At 58.4% G+C, this 16,005-nt stretch overlaps 5 protein-coding genes across 5 annotated transcripts; 2 read left to right on the top strand and 3 right to left on the bottom strand.

The window, feature by feature from the left end:
- Nucleotides 1–731: 731 nt before the first annotated feature.
- On the top strand, nucleotides 732–2,399 carry MAM_06735 (Amino acid/polyamine transporter I; the record flags this gene model as incomplete). Its single annotated transcript, XM_040825533.1, has 1 exon — nucleotides 732–2,399. The coding sequence occupies one exon, from the start codon at nucleotides 732–734 to the stop codon at nucleotides 2,397–2,399; it is 1,668 nt and encodes a 555-aa protein (XP_040676524.1).
- Nucleotides 2,400–2,958: 559 nt separating this feature from the next.
- Nucleotides 2,959–3,910, bottom strand: MAM_06734 (aldehyde dehydrogenase; the record flags this gene model as incomplete). The annotated part of the gene is made up of 2 exons (XM_040825532.1): nucleotides 2,959–3,578; nucleotides 3,637–3,910. 2 exons carry the CDS (start codon nucleotides 3,908–3,910, stop codon nucleotides 2,959–2,961), a joined length of 894 nt encoding a protein of 297 aa, XP_040676523.1.
- Nucleotides 3,911–5,693: 1,783 nt separating this feature from the next.
- Nucleotides 5,694–7,264, bottom strand: MAM_06733 (Peptidase M43, pregnancy-associated plasma-A; the record flags this gene model as incomplete). The annotated part of the gene is made up of 3 exons (XM_040825531.1): nucleotides 5,694–6,234; nucleotides 6,294–6,922; nucleotides 7,001–7,264. The coding sequence occupies 3 exons, from the start codon at nucleotides 7,262–7,264 to the stop codon at nucleotides 5,694–5,696; spliced, it is 1,434 nt and encodes a 477-aa protein (XP_040676522.1).
- A 1,120-nt stretch (nucleotides 7,265–8,384) lies between these two features.
- Nucleotides 8,385–9,756, top strand: MAM_06732 (uncharacterized protein; the record flags this gene model as incomplete). The annotated part of the gene is made up of 2 exons (XM_040825530.1): nucleotides 8,385–8,653; nucleotides 8,763–9,756. 2 exons carry the CDS (start codon nucleotides 8,385–8,387, stop codon nucleotides 9,754–9,756), a joined length of 1,263 nt encoding a protein of 420 aa, XP_040676521.1.
- Nucleotides 9,757–12,527: 2,771 nt separating this feature from the next.
- MAM_06731 (Phosphatidylinositol-glycan biosynthesis class S protein) lies at nucleotides 12,528–14,229 on the bottom strand (the record flags this gene model as incomplete). Its single annotated transcript, XM_040825529.1, has 2 exons — nucleotides 12,528–13,916; nucleotides 14,008–14,229. The coding sequence occupies 2 exons, from the start codon at nucleotides 14,227–14,229 to the stop codon at nucleotides 12,528–12,530; spliced, it is 1,611 nt and encodes a 536-aa protein (XP_040676520.1).
- Nucleotides 14,230–16,005: the final 1,776 nt, after the last annotated feature.

Here is a 16,005-nt window from a genome sequence, read left to right as displayed (position 1 = left end):
GTATATCCAAGCCACCTCCTGCTTGCTAGGCTCCCGACTCCAAGCCGCGCCGCCATCTGCAAACCAAGTCTCGCCCAGGCTGGCCATCACCCTGCCGACTCCGCCCCTAGCGTCCATCCTCATGTTCTCCGAATTGGTTCCCGGCCTCTACCCCATGCGATCCGGTGCACCGCCCTAAAATAAATTCTGCAGGGCGCACCCCGGGATCGGCCGCTTCTACGCTTCTCATTGGAAATCGTGGATGGCAGACTTGGCCTTGCCTTGCTTGGAGTGTCGCGACGTGTGCCGCTGCCGCTCGCAGCTCTCCGGTCGGCTAAAGACATGAATGGTTGAGACAAGAGACACACAGGCTCCCGTCTCAACAACCTATGGTTGCCGTTGCTGTCCGGAGTACGCTGCATTGCACACATACAGGCAGCTTGCCTTGTTCCATTTCAGCCGTCGCACAAATGACACGCCCCCCAGTCCTACCACAGTTGTGTACGGAGCACCTCTCCAGCTTAACCTCGAGTTGAGACTTGTCAGCTTGAGGGAATTATTACTCTGAGCAATCCCATATTATCAAAGCGCTTTTATTCGGCACTCCAAGTTGTTTTTATTCGCCGAAACGCAAATCTCTCTTTTTCATTTTGCTCTGTTCCCGAGCATCATCATCAGACGTTGGCATTTCGACACATCTCTTTCAGATTCCATCACCAGAGAATGACAGCGGTCCATTCGTTGAAAATAGCATGGATCAAACAAGCCAGCTGTGTCAAGCTGATACTGTCGACTCAGACGTCCAGGCCACTCGCGATGCTCAAGATCTTGCCGCACTGGGCCATGTCCAGAGACTCACTCGCAAGTTTAGCCTTTGGAGCATGCTTGCTCTGGCCTTTAGCGTCTTGGGAACATGGTCAACCATGGCGCAGGATTTGGCCACTGGGCTTGTCAACGGCGGTCCTGTAGGGATTCTTTGGGGCCTCGTCCTCGTGACGACATGCAACACTTGCGTTGCCATTTCCATGGGCGAGCTCGTCAGCAGTATGCCTACGGCACTCGGCCAGGCGCATTGGATCCAGCGTCTATGGAACACCCCAACCGGCCGGTTCGCGTCTTACATGTGTGCGTGGATCAACACCTTTGGATGGTGGACCTTGACGGCGTCCCAGATTGCTTTCATGACAGAGTTTCTCCTCTCCATGAAGCTCATCTTTGATCCGGAGTGGCCTGGCGCTAAGAAGGGATGGCTGCTCTTCCTTGTCTACGTCGGCATTACCGTTTTCTTTACCTCCATCAACTACGTTTCTTGCCGCAAGGAATGGATCCTCCCAACCTTCAACAACTTTGTGGGCATTGGCTTTGCCAGTCTCTTTGTTGCCTTCTCCTTGGCTCTCCTCATTTCCGTCGGCGCCAAGGCAGACCTGTCGTACCAGTCGGCATCATTTGTGTTTGGGCAATGGATCAACCGGACCGGCTGGGGCAACGGAGTTGTTTGGTTCCTCGGCCTAGTGCAGAGTGCCTACGGCCTGACCGCGTTTGATTCCGTCATTCACATGGTGGAGGAGATCCCTGCACCTCGACGCAACGCCCCGAGAACCATGTATCTGGCGGTCCTCATCGGCGCGCTCTCCGGCTTCATATTTATGGTGGTCTGTCTCTTTTGTATCCAGAGCGTCGATGGCGTCTTGGATCCCGCATCAGGCAACCCCTTCATTGAGCTCGTCCAGTCGACCATTGGGCAAAATGGTGGAGCCATCATGATTGTACTATTCATTTTCAACGGCTTGGGCCAGGGCTCAAGCGTACTCACGTCTGCTTCCCGCCTGACGTGGAGTTTTGCCCGAGACAACGGGTTCCCCTGGGGAATCTGGTTCTCGCACATCGATGAGACGTGGTTGGTGCCTGGCCGTGCCTTGTGGTTGCAGTGTGGCATCATCTGTCTGGTTGGAATTCTCTACTTGTTTGCCAGCACCGTCTTGCAGGCCATTCTCAGCGTCAGCACGATTTCGTTGACCATCTCTTATGCCATGCCCATCATTGCACTCATGGTGGTTGGCCGCGATAAGCTGCCCCCCGGCGGAGAATTTGGGCTCGGCCGACTCGGTTCCGTCGTCAACTGGGTGTCAGTCATGTACTGCGCCGTCACGACGATTTTCTTTTTTTTCCCAACGAGACCCAACCCCTCGGTCGGCGAGATGAACTTTGCGATTGCTGTATTCGGCGCCATGCTAGTGGTTTCCATTGGTTTCTGGCTCCTTCAAGGCCACAGAACATTTATGCAATCAGTGGAGGTGACCGAAGACATCTTGTACGCGCAAAACAGCGGGTCGAGCCGCCATGAAAACTCCATTGCGGAGCCTCAGGTGTACGGCAGCAGCATCAAGCATCAGACAACAAGTACATTACCTGGAAACTGAGCACAGGGCGAGGATGGGAACGGGCCTCCCATGAATTACGTCCCATGGAGACTCTGCCTCTTAATCTCCCCTTCTCCCTCCCTCCCCTTCTCCCTTTTTTTTTCTTTTTTTTTATTCCTCTGAAGCCATGGCAAAGCAGAAGTCGACGGCATGGGGGAGTGATTATAGCGGAGATGGAGGCAAGACGGGCTGCGAGGTTTAGCTGGCAAGGTGTCCCACCACAAGTTTTTGGATGCGGTTCGTGCAAAGAGCATGACGGTCAGTCATGGCATGGCAAGGGTCAGAACATGTCAAATCATGAAGTAGGTTTACAGAGAACATAGCTAGGTAGACACTGTCATAGTACATGCTTCGTATCTGTTGTCCTTGGCGTGCAACCTTGGGCGGATCAAGCCACGGCAATGATGGTAATGACTGACAAGGCCTCAAGAATAATGGCAATCGTTGGTTATATTGGCTGCGTCCGGGACATGGCCACTATTTCACATGATGGATGCATGGTGTTTGTTCACAAAATCGCCCACGGATCGGTCGCATCGATTGGATGGTTCACTCACACTTACAACTTGAACTTGGAGCCCAGGTCGACGTGGACAGCCTTGATCTCGGTGTGAGCGGCGAGAGCGGCCTCGCCCAACTCGCGGCCAATTCCGGACTGCTTGACGCCCCCAAAGGGCACGTGGACCTCGGAATCGTTGGACGAGTTGACCCAGAGCGTGCCGGCGTCGAGGGTAAAGACGGCGGCGGCCAGGCCGTAGATGGAGTCGTTGGCGAGGGCGACGGCGTGGGCCTCGTCGTCAAAGGGCGTGATGGTGACAGGGGCCCAAACACGTCGTCCCTGAAGAGGACCATGCCGGGAGTGGCGTCGAAGAAAGTCTGCTGGACGGAGAAGCCGCCGCCGCCGCCGCCCGTCTCGAGCCGGGCGCCCTGGCGCTTGGCGCTCGGCGCCCTCGGCGTACGAGAGCACCCTGTCGTGCTGGGCCAGCGAGATCTGGGGCCCGTGGGTGGTGGCGGCGGCAAAGGTGTCGAGCCCGTCAAGGCTATCTTGTCGATGCCCCGACCGGGTGGGCGGCGAGGGCGGCGAGGGCGGCGCCGGCGTCGCGCCCGAGGCCGTTGACGACGTTGACTCAAGCACTCCCGGAGGCCAGGCCGGTGCTGCGACGTGACCGCGTCGGCTTTCTTTGGCTTTTAGCCTCTGGTTTCAGCGGCGGCGGGCTTCTTGCCGGGCTCTCCCTACCTTGGGTTGATGCTGGCCATGGCCTGCGACGACGTCGACTTGACGAATTCGTCGTTGATGAAGAACCCCGGGGAAGCGTGAATTCCACCCCTTTGGGGCCTTTGAGCTGCACCTCGAGGGCCACGATGCGCGACGCTACTGGACTCGACAGCAGTAAAGGGCCAAGTAGAATGTCGACAAGAGTGTAGGAGCCTGGAGGAGAGGAGGTCTCGGCACGCTTCTTAGCGTGGGAGGGGGATGCCGCGAGATGCCCAGTTTTGAGGGGCCGGCGCATGTCATTCTTGCCCCCCGGATTTCGTGACCTTCTCATCGCTGGGCTTTGCAGCGGGTTTGTGGCACGCCGTGACAAAGTCCCGACGACCAAGGTTGGAGGCAAAAGCGAGGCCGCCCACGGCCCACAACTCCGGGCTCCGCGAATCCCGGCGCCGGGCTGCACGGCACACGAGACCCGCTTTATCCGCCGGGGGCGGCAGTCCAGACGGCCCACGCTTCTCCACTCACGCCTGTTGCCGGGCCAATAGGTACGTTTCCAACGCCCAACACTCCGTAGCTCAGTCAGTCAACATCATCGGCCAGCTGCTATCCGTCTTCCAGGCTATATATAAAGATGCTTGAGTGCGTAGCCCGGCTAGATGACTGAGGTATCAAGGGGCCGAGACATGTGGGGCCTTTGCGCCCAGATGCCTAAGAGAGGTGAGTGACGAGAAGAAAAGGAAGAGGATTGACGTGTGATCCATACTTCCAAGGTTGACTAGGTCTGGGTGCCCGAAATTCAAGGCCAAAGAAAAGTTGGTTGAGCAAGCAGCAGCATAGTTGCCAGCCAACGCTTTCTCCCTCTATCGGCACGAAACCTGCTCAGGGTACTCCGTAAGTTAACGCCTAGTAAGAAAAGCCTCGAGAACTATGGATGAGTGATGATTCTACTCGACTTCAAACCGGCGAGACGAATAAATACAAGTCCTGGGACCTGTACCACACCCGCCAAGACATGAGCACTTGCATAAAATTTATTCAGGGACCGATAATTATCCGCCAGCCATTCATGTCCATCGGCACGACGAGCAACCATGTCCAAAACGAATCCGCGAGCTCTCTGGCAGCCAAGGCCACGGGGATTGTTTTCTCCGTGGCCTTGTCAAATGTTAATCTCTCACTCGGATAGACCCCTTAAATGATTAACAAACCCATCGATGAGGAGCTGCTACCGGGCAACCGGATGAGATGCTTCCACCCTACGCGTCCCGGTGAGGTACCGAGGTACTAGATGGCAGATTCAAGACTATAGCAAAACTTGGTCATGGGGCTGGTTCTACCGTGTGCTGGCGGAGAATATTGGGTTGTAAATTTCACTGCCTCGCGCACTTCTTGTCTCTTCTAATCTTTCATTTCGGCAACGACTCGGCACAAACGTCGGCACCTCGCTAAATAACTACGTGCTAGACAGTCGACTGCTGGGCTATTACAGTAATTAAAGGGAGACGCTCTGTAATTATTCCTGCAATTAGGACCCACAAGTTATTAAAAAGATGTGTCCCAGGACCTGGCCCCCGGCTCCACATGCTCTTTCGCGATGGGCGATGGCAGCAAGGGGAATAGAATAGGATTGTTGACTTTTGGGTTCAAAATAGCCATCCTAGGGTAGGACGTCGTGCCGATCGACTGAGCTCCCCCGGGAACCTTGTCCCAAACGAAGTCGGAAACCGAGTCGGAAAGCGAAGCAGATGCTTGTTGAGTACGAGGTTGACGAGTAAGTGGCCTTCTTTGGGCGAGGCGACTGCTCCTACTCTTATCGAGCTTCCCATTACTTGCTACCCACCACTTTGTCCACAGAGAGAAGGCGCTCTCTTCCTCAACGACATCCCACCAAAATCGCGGGACTTGTTTGAACCGGAAACCACAGCGACTCCGCGGTCCCCTTTCCTTCTACTTGGACGATGATCAAGATGGAACTTGAAAGCATATCAGTACTGCTGCTGCTGCCGCTTCTGCCGACCACTTCCGTACGCGTCCTGCCTGCCGTCCTTTGCCTTGTTTTCGCGCCCACATCTTCAGACTCTCTAGGCTTCCTCGTGTACCCTCTTTGTACACTCCTGTCGCTTCTGCTCGACGATTTGCACCAGGTCCGCCTGGAGCCGCCGTTCTTCCTGCTCATAATGCTGCCGGACTTGGCGGTTATCCTCCTCCAGCTGAGCCCATTTTTGCAGAGCCCAGTCAGTATGTTGCGGATGATACCAGTAGCCGTTGAGCCAATCCCATATACGCTGGAGATGACGCTGCGATTCGTCATCCTTGCGGCGCCTCTTCTGACGTAGCTTGGCGCTCTCGTGGTTGTATTCTTGCTCCACCTGGCGGAGACAGTGGTCGAGGATTTTCTGAGCCTCATTCCGTAACTGTTGATGTTTCTCATGCGGTTGGCGAAACTCGTCCCACGAATCGTCCTGTTGGTCTTGCCGTTGTTGGCCCTGTGACTGCTGGCCTTGCCGCTGCACCCAATGCCCCAGCTCCTGCATCTTCCTTTTATACGGCAGGCGGCTGTTTTCGAACGTGTCCAACGCCTTTTGCCTCTGGCCCGGTGTCAAGTCATCCATATCGCAGCCGCTGGAGCACATCTGGGTCAGTACCTCGGTTCAATTTCAAGGGGCCACAAGAATACGCACAAGTGCAGCGAGACCATGAGATTCCGGATAGGGTCCGGTCCATCACCGAATTGCGCGCAGGTATTGACTTGGCCCACTGGAGGACACTGCTGCAACCAATGGTGCCAATCCTTCGGCACGACGTGAGTAGGGGTATCGCTGATGCCGTCGTTTTCCGGGTCGCAGACGCCCTCTTGTTTCGAACGGTCCGTGTGGTATAGTCCGAAAAAGTGGCCGGCCTCGTGGGCAAATGTATGCAAATTTCCCCTGTGCCCCGAACTAACTATATTCGGGACGATGGCAGCGGAGAGGAGGATGCTGTCTTCCGCCTCGAGGTCTCGTGCGTTTGAGAAACGCCAGAGTTCGGGAAAGGCCATAATTGTCTCCCCCATGAAGCCTGAAGAGCTGCCGTCGATGGGGTAAACGTCTTTAAGGCGATAGAGGAAGATGAGGTTCATTGAGGTATAGTCGCCTTCACCCCGGTGGTACTCTCGCCGGATGCCTCTGCCGTCTCCGATGAATACCCCTGACGTGGGATCGAAAAGCTCAGGGCGTACGTAGCGACGGACAGTGTCGACCGAGGCGTCGAGGGAGAAGCCAAAGGAATAGTACTTGTCAAACGAATCTAGTACCGTTTGGATACGAGCGTCCTGGTTCAGACGTCAGCGCGTAAGCAGTTGTTATTTATGCATCTCCCGCATGGGCAGCTGAGGCGCGCAGAGCCATACAGAAAGGAAGCCCCCCTCGACGGTGTTGTCCTTGGCCAAAACAGTGATGTGTACTGGTATCCGGTGCAATTGGCCCCGGTCGCGCTTCGTAGCCCTCGGCGCCTGTGCCAGGGACTCGTTCGGGCGTGTCCACAGCTCGTGTGCAGGACTGGGGGTGCCACACCCTGCCTGGATGCCGTCCAAGTTGGACGCATTGAGCGCCCGAGCACACGCGGCTGAGGCGACGAGGCCGGCGGCGGCGGCAAGGCGAAAGATGGAAAGCATGTCACGGCGATGGATGGTTTACATGGAGGAGCGAGGCAAAGTACATGTGAACAATCAGTCGTGGAAGCGCAAAATCGCCGGTTTGAGGAAAGGTACAAGTAAACAAGGGCCGGATGGACAGAGAAACAAACAAATAAAGGAATGAACAAAGGGATGATCGGCAGACGAGACCACGAAGTGACTCGCTGGACGAATAAATAAGAAACCCACGAGTAACCAGGCTCAAGCAGTATACCCAGGTATCCCGACAACATCCAGCTCGGATATTAAAGGGGCACGTGTTCATGCAGACGCGCGGCATGCCCTCCCCTGGGATTGGTTTTGTCGGCTACAAACGCCCCCGTCAATCAACGGCATCCGCTCGGCAGGCAGGCAGGCAGGCAGGGAGCAGCCTGGACAGGGCCTACTGGAGCAAATGGAACAGCCCAGGGACGCGCGGGCAGCACTGTGCCCGGCGGTGACTGAGCGTCAGAGCCGCGTGCCGCTTGAGTGGCCGGCCCACGTAGTTGCCAACGGGTGCTCCGCACTCCGTAATGTAACCCGAGACCACTTCGTACTCCGTACTCCGTGCCGCGCAAGTCGAGTCCCCACAGCCGCGTGGCAAAAGCGGACCGGCCGCAGAATCGACCAATGAACAATGATGGACCAGGACGGAGCACGGAGTGTGACGGGCTGACGGCGGGCTCATCATTTCCTTTTGTCAAGGTAGGCCATGTCCCGCTCGCCAGGTCGGGCGTCAGCCTAGACTGTGACATCTAGTATTCGTTACCCTTACCCAGTCCACTCTACAAGGACATCTACTCCATCCTTGTGAAGCCTCTCTTTGTAATGTGCCTGCCTGTAAAGCGAATGCACTAGGTAAAGGCGCCGTGAGACTTGTGAGCCAAGAGGTGCCCGGCTCGACTGCTTGACTTGTCTTGACCAATTAAATTCCAGTACAGTACAGCACCGCCGGCGGTGGAGCAGCTCCGAGGTCGGCTGCCAGGGCACCCCCGTCCCCTCCCTCGGTTGATCTTCGCCGTCAGGCAACAAACAACAAGGGTAGATTGACCTCACCACGTCCCCTCGTCGAGAATCGAGACGCTGCAACCCGACCACGCGCCCGCAGACGACGACTCACATGGGGGAGACTGTCGGACAACAGCTCCCCGAGCCGGCGCTGAGCTTCACGCTGCCCAGTCTGCACGACGGAACGGTGCTCGACTGCCGCGTCTACCACCCGGCGTCGCTGGCCGCCGCCAACCCTCGCGCGCCGCCGTGGGAGAGACACGCGGCCGTGGTCGCGCACCCGTACGCGCCCATGGGCGGCTGTTACGACGACCCGATCCTGGACAGCGTGGCCGCGACCCTGCTGCGGACGGGGTACCTCGTGGGCACCTTTAATTTCAGGTAATGCCAACCCGTTGCGCCGCCACGGGCGGGCGGCGGACCGGACCAAGGCCGAGAGACCGAGGGACAGATGGGGAGAGGGAGACAAGGCCGCTGACTCTTGAGGCAGAGGCGCGCGCCATTCCGCCGGTCGGACGTCGTGGACGGCGAGGCCGGAACGAGACGACTACGCGAGCGTGGTGGGCTTGGTGGTGCATTACGTGCACTTTCTGGATCCCTTTGCAGGGCCGGAGGCCGCCGAGGCCGCGCGAGACGTCGTCGACGAAGCGTCCCCGCGTGCGCCGCCCACGAATGCGCCGCCCGCGCCCGTCCTGCTCATGGGCGGCTACTCGTACGGCGCCATGATCACGGCGCAGATCCCCCCGCTGGACCAGCTCCTCGAGCCGTTTGCCCGCCCGGCCGGCGGCTCGCACGCCGCGCAGATCCGACTCCGGGCGCAGCACCTCGCAGAGCGGCAGAACCCCGGCCAGGTGCGGGTTCGCGTGGGCGGCGAAGAGGGCGACGCGCGGCCACGCAAGAGTCACGACAGCAGCAGCTTCGGACCGAGGAGCTCCTCGCTCGACGCCGACGACAGGTTCCCCAGGGGAGCGCGCGAGCTGCTCGTGGCCAGGCGGCGCGACAAGCACCCGCGGCCCCGAGCGTCGACGAGCCCGACAGGCGACGCACAAACGGCAGCCGAGGCCGGCGAGCAGGAAGAGCTGCCCGTCATCGCGGGCCTGGTGCGACCCCGGCCGGCCTATCTGCTCGTGTCGCCGCTACAAGGCCTCGTCACGCACCTGGCGACCATGTCGCTGCTCCCGTCGCGCACGAGACGCCTACGGCACGCCGCCGCCGCCGCCGACGACGACGACGCGGCCGCCCTGGCCGCCGAGGACAAGCTCATCCTGAACTCGACGCTTGCCGTCTTCGGCGACAAGGATGGCCTCGTGCCGGTGGGCAGGCTGCGCGCGTGGACGGCCAGGCTGGGCGGCAGGCCGGGCTCGCAGTTTGCAGGACGTGAGGTGGCCACGGCGGGCCACTTCTGGGGACAGGCCGGCGTGCTGCTGCTGATGACGGAGAGCATCGCGGCATTTGCCGGCCGACTGGTGCGCGAGGCCACGTAACGGAGGTGGGCGGCGAGTGGGCTGTCGGACGAGTCGCGAGTCTATGAGCACACCGCAAGGGACGACGCCCTTCCACTCTGCCATGCGCGACGGCGAATCGCGTGCCGATGCCGGTGCTGCAGCGTCTCGCCGGCTGCGCCAAGAGGTCTCGTCTGTGTCAACGTGCCTGGGCATGCATCCTGATTCCTGCCGACGCGGTGGTGGAGCGCAACCGAAGCAAAAGCAAGGTTGGCAGCATGAAGAGGATGACCCTGCAAACTTGACATTAGGCCACTGCTGTCGTTCGGATCGAATGTTGGAGACTCGACATGATGCACGCTCGGCACTGCCTACCGTCTTGTCTGTCCTCCGTGTCTTTGTCTTTGGGCGCGGGACGCGCACCTCGACAAGCAGGCTAAATATCGAGTCTCGTCCGGTGTCCAAAAGTTGAAATGTTCTTCATCTTGGACGCTTACAAGTCAAGTCACCCTAGCACCTCGTCTCTCGTCCCCGTCTCCCTTCGTCCTCGCCATTCGTCCGACAGACGGACTCGCAATCTCGACAAGAATGAAGTACTCCGTGCTGCTCCTCGCTGCGTCTGCGTCGGCGTCCCTCGCCGCGCCGGCGGCTGGCAACGAAGAATTCCTACGACCGGGTGCGCCGTGCAGCCGTGACAAGCAGAACTGCGGGCCCGGACTTCACTGTCGCTTTTTCTACAAGGGCGACGCTGAACTCGATGACGGACTCTGTGGCCCGCCCTTGTCGCACGCCATCGACGACGGACCGACATGCGACCCAGAGAAGTGCGATGGTTTCTGTGTGATCCTAGCATCTCAAACCCTCTGTCATCGGGGGCGCGCTGACCAAGACAACGAAATCGCTCGCAACTTGGACAAGAGAGTTGTGTCTCCATGCCCAGGCGGCCGGTGCCCCAGGGGAAAGAAGTGTCTGGCCGTCGCGGGCAACCACTACTGTCTGACATTGTTTAGGCCTTGAGCCACAGTCGTCCGTTCTGTTTGAAGGGACGGCAGAGGGTCGAGAGGCTGCGCGCGTGGACGGCCAGGCTGGGCGGCAGGCCGGGCTCGCAGTTTGCAGGACGTGAGGTGGCCACGGCGGGCCACTTCTGGGGACAGGCCGGCGTGCTGCTGCTGATGACGGAGAGCATCGCGGCATTTGCCGGCCGACTGGTGCGCGAGGCCACGTAACGGAGGTGGGCGGCGAGTGGGCTGTCGGACGAGTCGCGAGTCTATGAGCACACCGCAAGGGACGACGCCCTTCCACTCTGCCATGCGCGACGGCGAATCGCGTGCCGATGCCGGTGCTGCAGCGTCTCGCCGGCTGCGCCAAGAGGTCTCGTCTGTGTCAACGTGCCTGGGCATGCATCCTGATTCCTGCCGACGCGGTGGTGGAGCGCAACCGAAGCAAAAGCAAGGTTGGCAGCATGAAGAGGATGACCCTGCAAACTTGACATTAGGCCACTGCTGTCGTTCGGATCGAATGTTGGAGACTCGACATGATGCACGCTCGGCACTGCCTACCGTCTTGTCTGTCCTCCGTGTCTTTGTCTTTGGGCGCGGGACGCGCACCTCGACAAGCAGGCTAAATATCGAGTCTCGTCCGGTGTCCAAAAGTTGAAATGTTCTTCATCTTGGACGCTTACAAGTCAAGTCACCCTAGCACCTCGTCTCTCGTCCCCGTCTCCCTTCGTCCTCGCCATTCGTCCGACAGACGGACTCGCAATCTCGACAAGAATGAAGTACTCCGTGCTGCTCCTCGCTGCGTCTGCGTCGGCGTCCCTCGCCGCGCCGGCGGCTGGCAACGAAGAATTCCTACGACCGGGTGCGCCGTGCAGCCGTGACAAGCAGAACTGCGGGCCCGGACTTCACTGTCGCTTTTTCTACAAGGGCGACGCTGAACTCGATGACGGACTCTGTGGCCCGCCCTTGTCGCACGCCATCGACGACGGACCGACATGCGACCCAGAGAAGTGCGATGGTTTCTGTGTGATCCTAGCATCTCAAACCCTCTGTCATCGGGGGCGCGCTGACCAAGACAACGAAATCGCTCGCAACTTGGACAAGAGAGTTGTGTCTCCATGCCCAGGCGGCCGGTGCCCCAGGGGAAAGAAGTGTCTGGCCGTCGCGGGCAACCACTACTGTCTGACATTGTTTAGGCCTTGAGCCACAGTCGTCCGTTCTGTTTGAAGGGACGGCAGAGGGTCGAGCGGGCGGCGGGCGGCGGGCGGCGGGCGGCACCCGCAAACCAAGCAAGTAACATACACGTCGTGTTGGCGGGACAAGCGCAGAGGGAATGAAATGCGAGACGCGGGGAAACAGCAGCACAACGCTATCAACTAGCACCCAAAAAAAAAAGTACAAGAGTAGTTGCGTCGAGTCGCAAACCGCAGCGAGACGCCAAGTGCTATCAACTAGCAGCGCAGCTTCGGTCGTACCGTGCGTGACAAGAAATAGAACAGAGTGCACGTTCCTCATGGAGTCCGGTGAGCTCTTCACACACGCTACCATGGTAGTCTCGGGTAGGAAGCACGAGGCAGCATCGCCACCACCTCGAGGCGTTTGCGTGCCTTTCCCAACACCTGACACACGTGCCGTGGATCGTGAGGCTCAGGGTGATGATGCCTCGTGTCCGTCCGCATCGGCGCGCCAACCGCAAACCCTGCCAACGTTTCAAATTGCTGTGCGTGCCACATTCATCCGTCTTGATGACATGTCTTGTTTTCATGGTGTTTTATCTCATTCATCTTCTTTTGCTTTCCTTCTCTGCCTCTTCCCCTACTGGCCCTTCTTCTCCCTTGCCACGTGCGCCTTTTGCTTCCGTCTCTTGATCCAATTCTTCACCTCGTTGAGCAGTCCCAACACCAGCGGCACGCCTACGGGCCCCAGCAGGGGCAGGTATACGGCGATTTTGTGCTCGTCTGGGAAATACAACTGCCCAACCATGCTCTTCTCGAAAAACGCCCTCTCCGCCTCCTCCTCGGCAAACCGCGCGTGCAACAGCCCCTCTGGCCCGCCTAGGTTGGCGCAGGCCTGTTCCAGGTGCAGCAGCGAGCTGGAAACGCCTTCAGCAACGCTGCGAGGAATCGATATCGAAGGCAGGCTGGGCGAGAGCCGGGCCAGAGAGCCCAGAGACGAGGAAGCCCGGAGCAGCAGGTCCGTTGTTCGGATCCTGGCCAGAGTCGAGAGTCGAAGCGGCAGAGATCCAGACTGTGGCGTGCCAAGTAGGGTGAGCAGGTGGCCGCCAAACGTGAGCAGAGGCTGCATCAGAGCGTTTTCCGAAACGTGCTGCTCCGTGGCGGGCAGATGCAGGAGATAGACCGAGCCCCATTGAGGAATCATCCATGACTGTGACTTTTCAACCCGCGCACTGTCGGATGCAATCGTCTGGTTGCCAACAAACACGATGAAGTTGACAGTGGGCGCGCCGCCGATGGACGGTGAAAGCGGCCATTCGGCTGCGTTTATAAACGACGCCAGGTGCTCCTTGTTGAGAGTCTGTGATTGCACACCCGGCGTGGCGTACAGTTGGACCTGCGTATCAATGGTAAAGTTGTGAATCGGGCCCAGCACATCCAGCATTGGCTTCATGTACTTGTCCATGGCTGCATCGATGTCCCAAGTGTTGGGAGTCGCGCCGTCGGTGAAAAGAGAAAAGCTCAAGTGATAGGTGGGGGCGTATCGCAGCGACCGAGTCGTACGTTTCTTCACGGATTCCGCGGCGTCTTGGCTGGGGCCGTGTTGCCTCGCAGTCGACGACATGAAAGACGTGGACAAGAGATAGGAGATGATGGATTGCTCCTCGGAAAAAGTCGACCGGAGCTCATTGGCCATGTATGTGGCGAGGGGCGACGAGGCTGAGTTGACGGAGGGCATCGAGTTTGGAGCATACGTCATGTCAAGCACCGTCGAGTGCTGGCTTAGCCGAGCCGAATTGGCGTCGCCCGGCGTCAGGTTTACCGTCAAGGCGGAATCTGCATCTTGCCCGCTCGGGTGGGGGTTTTTCCCGTCACCCTTGGGGCTCAGCTTGAGGCGCAAATGATGGCCGGCGAAATCGTTGAGGTCGTCGAGGGCGTGCTGTGTTAACCGGACGAGGTGCTGAGCTTCTTGGTCGGCGACGAAATCGGCACGAACGGAAATGTGCAAGGGAAATGCGGGACGACAGGCCTGCAAACATGTCAGAAGCAGCGTCGTATGCAGCTACATTGTAATGTTGCGCCCGGAAGCATTCGAGGGCCAGACACAAACGCAGGCGTACCTTGCCGTCGGCCCATTGCAGCATTCTCTCCAGGGGCAAATCTGCGCGGTAAATTGACGTGGTCTTCCACCATATAGGCAGTCCCAGCAGGAGCACGATGAGCCAGAACGAGAGAATGACAAGCGTGCGACGCCAGGTTTCGGCGGGCTTCTCTGGAGGAGGCTGCCTGGGCGCGGGCTGGGCGGTTTCCTGAGCGGGCGTGTCTGCTCTTTCTGAGGCCATTGCGGCTGGGTGCGGAGAGGCTGGGACGTCTGCTCTCATTGTGGTCGTAAAAAAAATAAAATAAAATAAAAAATAAAAAAAAAAGAGGCTCCGCCTTGGCTCGCGAAAGAGTATAGGCTTCTCGAGAATGTTGGTGATGGCTGCAGGTGGTGGCAGGGGAGGACAATTTGTCCTCGTGCACACCCAGTGCTTGGCGATGGGGAACGTGGGGTCGTCGAGAATTGATCCTGCCTCTCGGTGAGGTGCCGATTTCAGTGCACCGGTGTCATGTCAGGTCCGATGATGGCTGTCGGATTGTGTAGCCGCCAGCAATTAATTGACAGTCGGCCATGGACAAAGGTCCAAGTTTGATCTGGAATATGGATGGCGTGTCGGCTCCTCGCCGTCGACTGGTCCTCATACGGAGTGTGGAGTAAACGAATCACGCGCCATCACGTGCAAGGTCGGGCCTACCCTGTATAGTTATCAGTGAGGGTCGGGTTCCGACAGTGAGGCAGGCAGTCGCAGCCGGGCAGCTCCTTCCAAGGCATCAACATTTCTGGCAAGGTCCGTCTCGGTTTGGCATGTCAAGCTGGCATACTGTCGAGCACAGAGCTTCAACTCCTCATCTTCATCACCGCCGCATTCCTCTGCACTCTTCCATACAACAGAGTCCACCGTCAATCCCGTTCTCACCCTACCCCTGAGTCCCTCAACTGCGACCCGTCGACCCGTGCTCGCTCCCCCCCTTTCTGTTCCCCACAATCTTGGGCTTGCTCAAGTCCGACTCCAATTCACCAGCCGAGGCAACAGCACACCGAGCCACCCGCGATGGCACCAAGACCCTAGCCGGGATTTAAGTTGGGGTCCCTTGCTCGTCCATCCCGGTCGTCAACATGTCGCTGCTACTCGTTCGGTGCTTTGGGGTCGCGGAGCAAATGGAACTGCCCAGCGAAGCGAAGGTGCAGCACCGCATGAAGTGAGTGACGCAACACACAACACATTTAATTCATCCCATGCATCGTTGGCACGTATGCAATCCGGACACAAGTCGCAGTCGCGGGCGAGGATTCTCACCCTCGGTTCTAATTTTCAACCTCTGCAGCCCCATTTCTCTTTCTCGGCCGTTTCGTCAACCCGCTGCCAGCCCCATCAGGACACGGTTACACACGCCTCTCGAGCCGCCTTCCCCAGACCCGGGTTCAATATTACGTCCAGACGTCAACGTTTCGTTCAACGACGTTTAGCCTGAAGCCTGTTTTCTCAACTCGCATCTTTGAGGGGAAAGAGAAGCACACATCATCAAGACGATTACCAGGTACCACGGGGACCCAGCCTGTGTCTTTGTTTCTTGCTGCGCGTCGTTTTCACCACACGAAATCCGCACAGAACAAAAGAAAAACTCTCCGACCAGTGCTTTGTCGGCGCCGCCGGAGTCTCCATCTCTTCCGCTGCGGCCTTGTCCTTTTAGCCGCACCGCCCGCCTCCGTTTCTTGTCTAGCCTACTCAAGGCAGCGACTGTGTATTGGTCAAATCAGATTCATTGCAGTCGCTACCACCAGCCTTAATCGTCGGAGAATCCCTGCAAACCCCCCCCTCTGAATCGGCAAGAGCACAATGCGCCATGAACGGCATGAACTAGAGAGCCGAATGCTGTAGCCCCACGCTTCAAGCACCTACATAAGTCAAAACAGCCTCGGTTCAACTTCTCCTCAACGTCGCCCGGATTTCGGTCTTTTCTGCTCTATGCCGCCAACTCGACGGACTTGCAAAGCTTTTGTTTTCTGAATCAAGTCA

Source organism: Metarhizium album (assembly GCF_000804445.1).
Source record: "Metarhizium album ARSEF 1941 chromosome Unknown scaffold_23, whole genome shotgun sequence".
NCBI classification, from domain to species: domain Eukaryota; kingdom Fungi; phylum Ascomycota; class Sordariomycetes; order Hypocreales; family Clavicipitaceae; genus Metarhizium; species Metarhizium album.
This window is presented reverse-complemented; position numbering and strand designations above follow the sequence as displayed.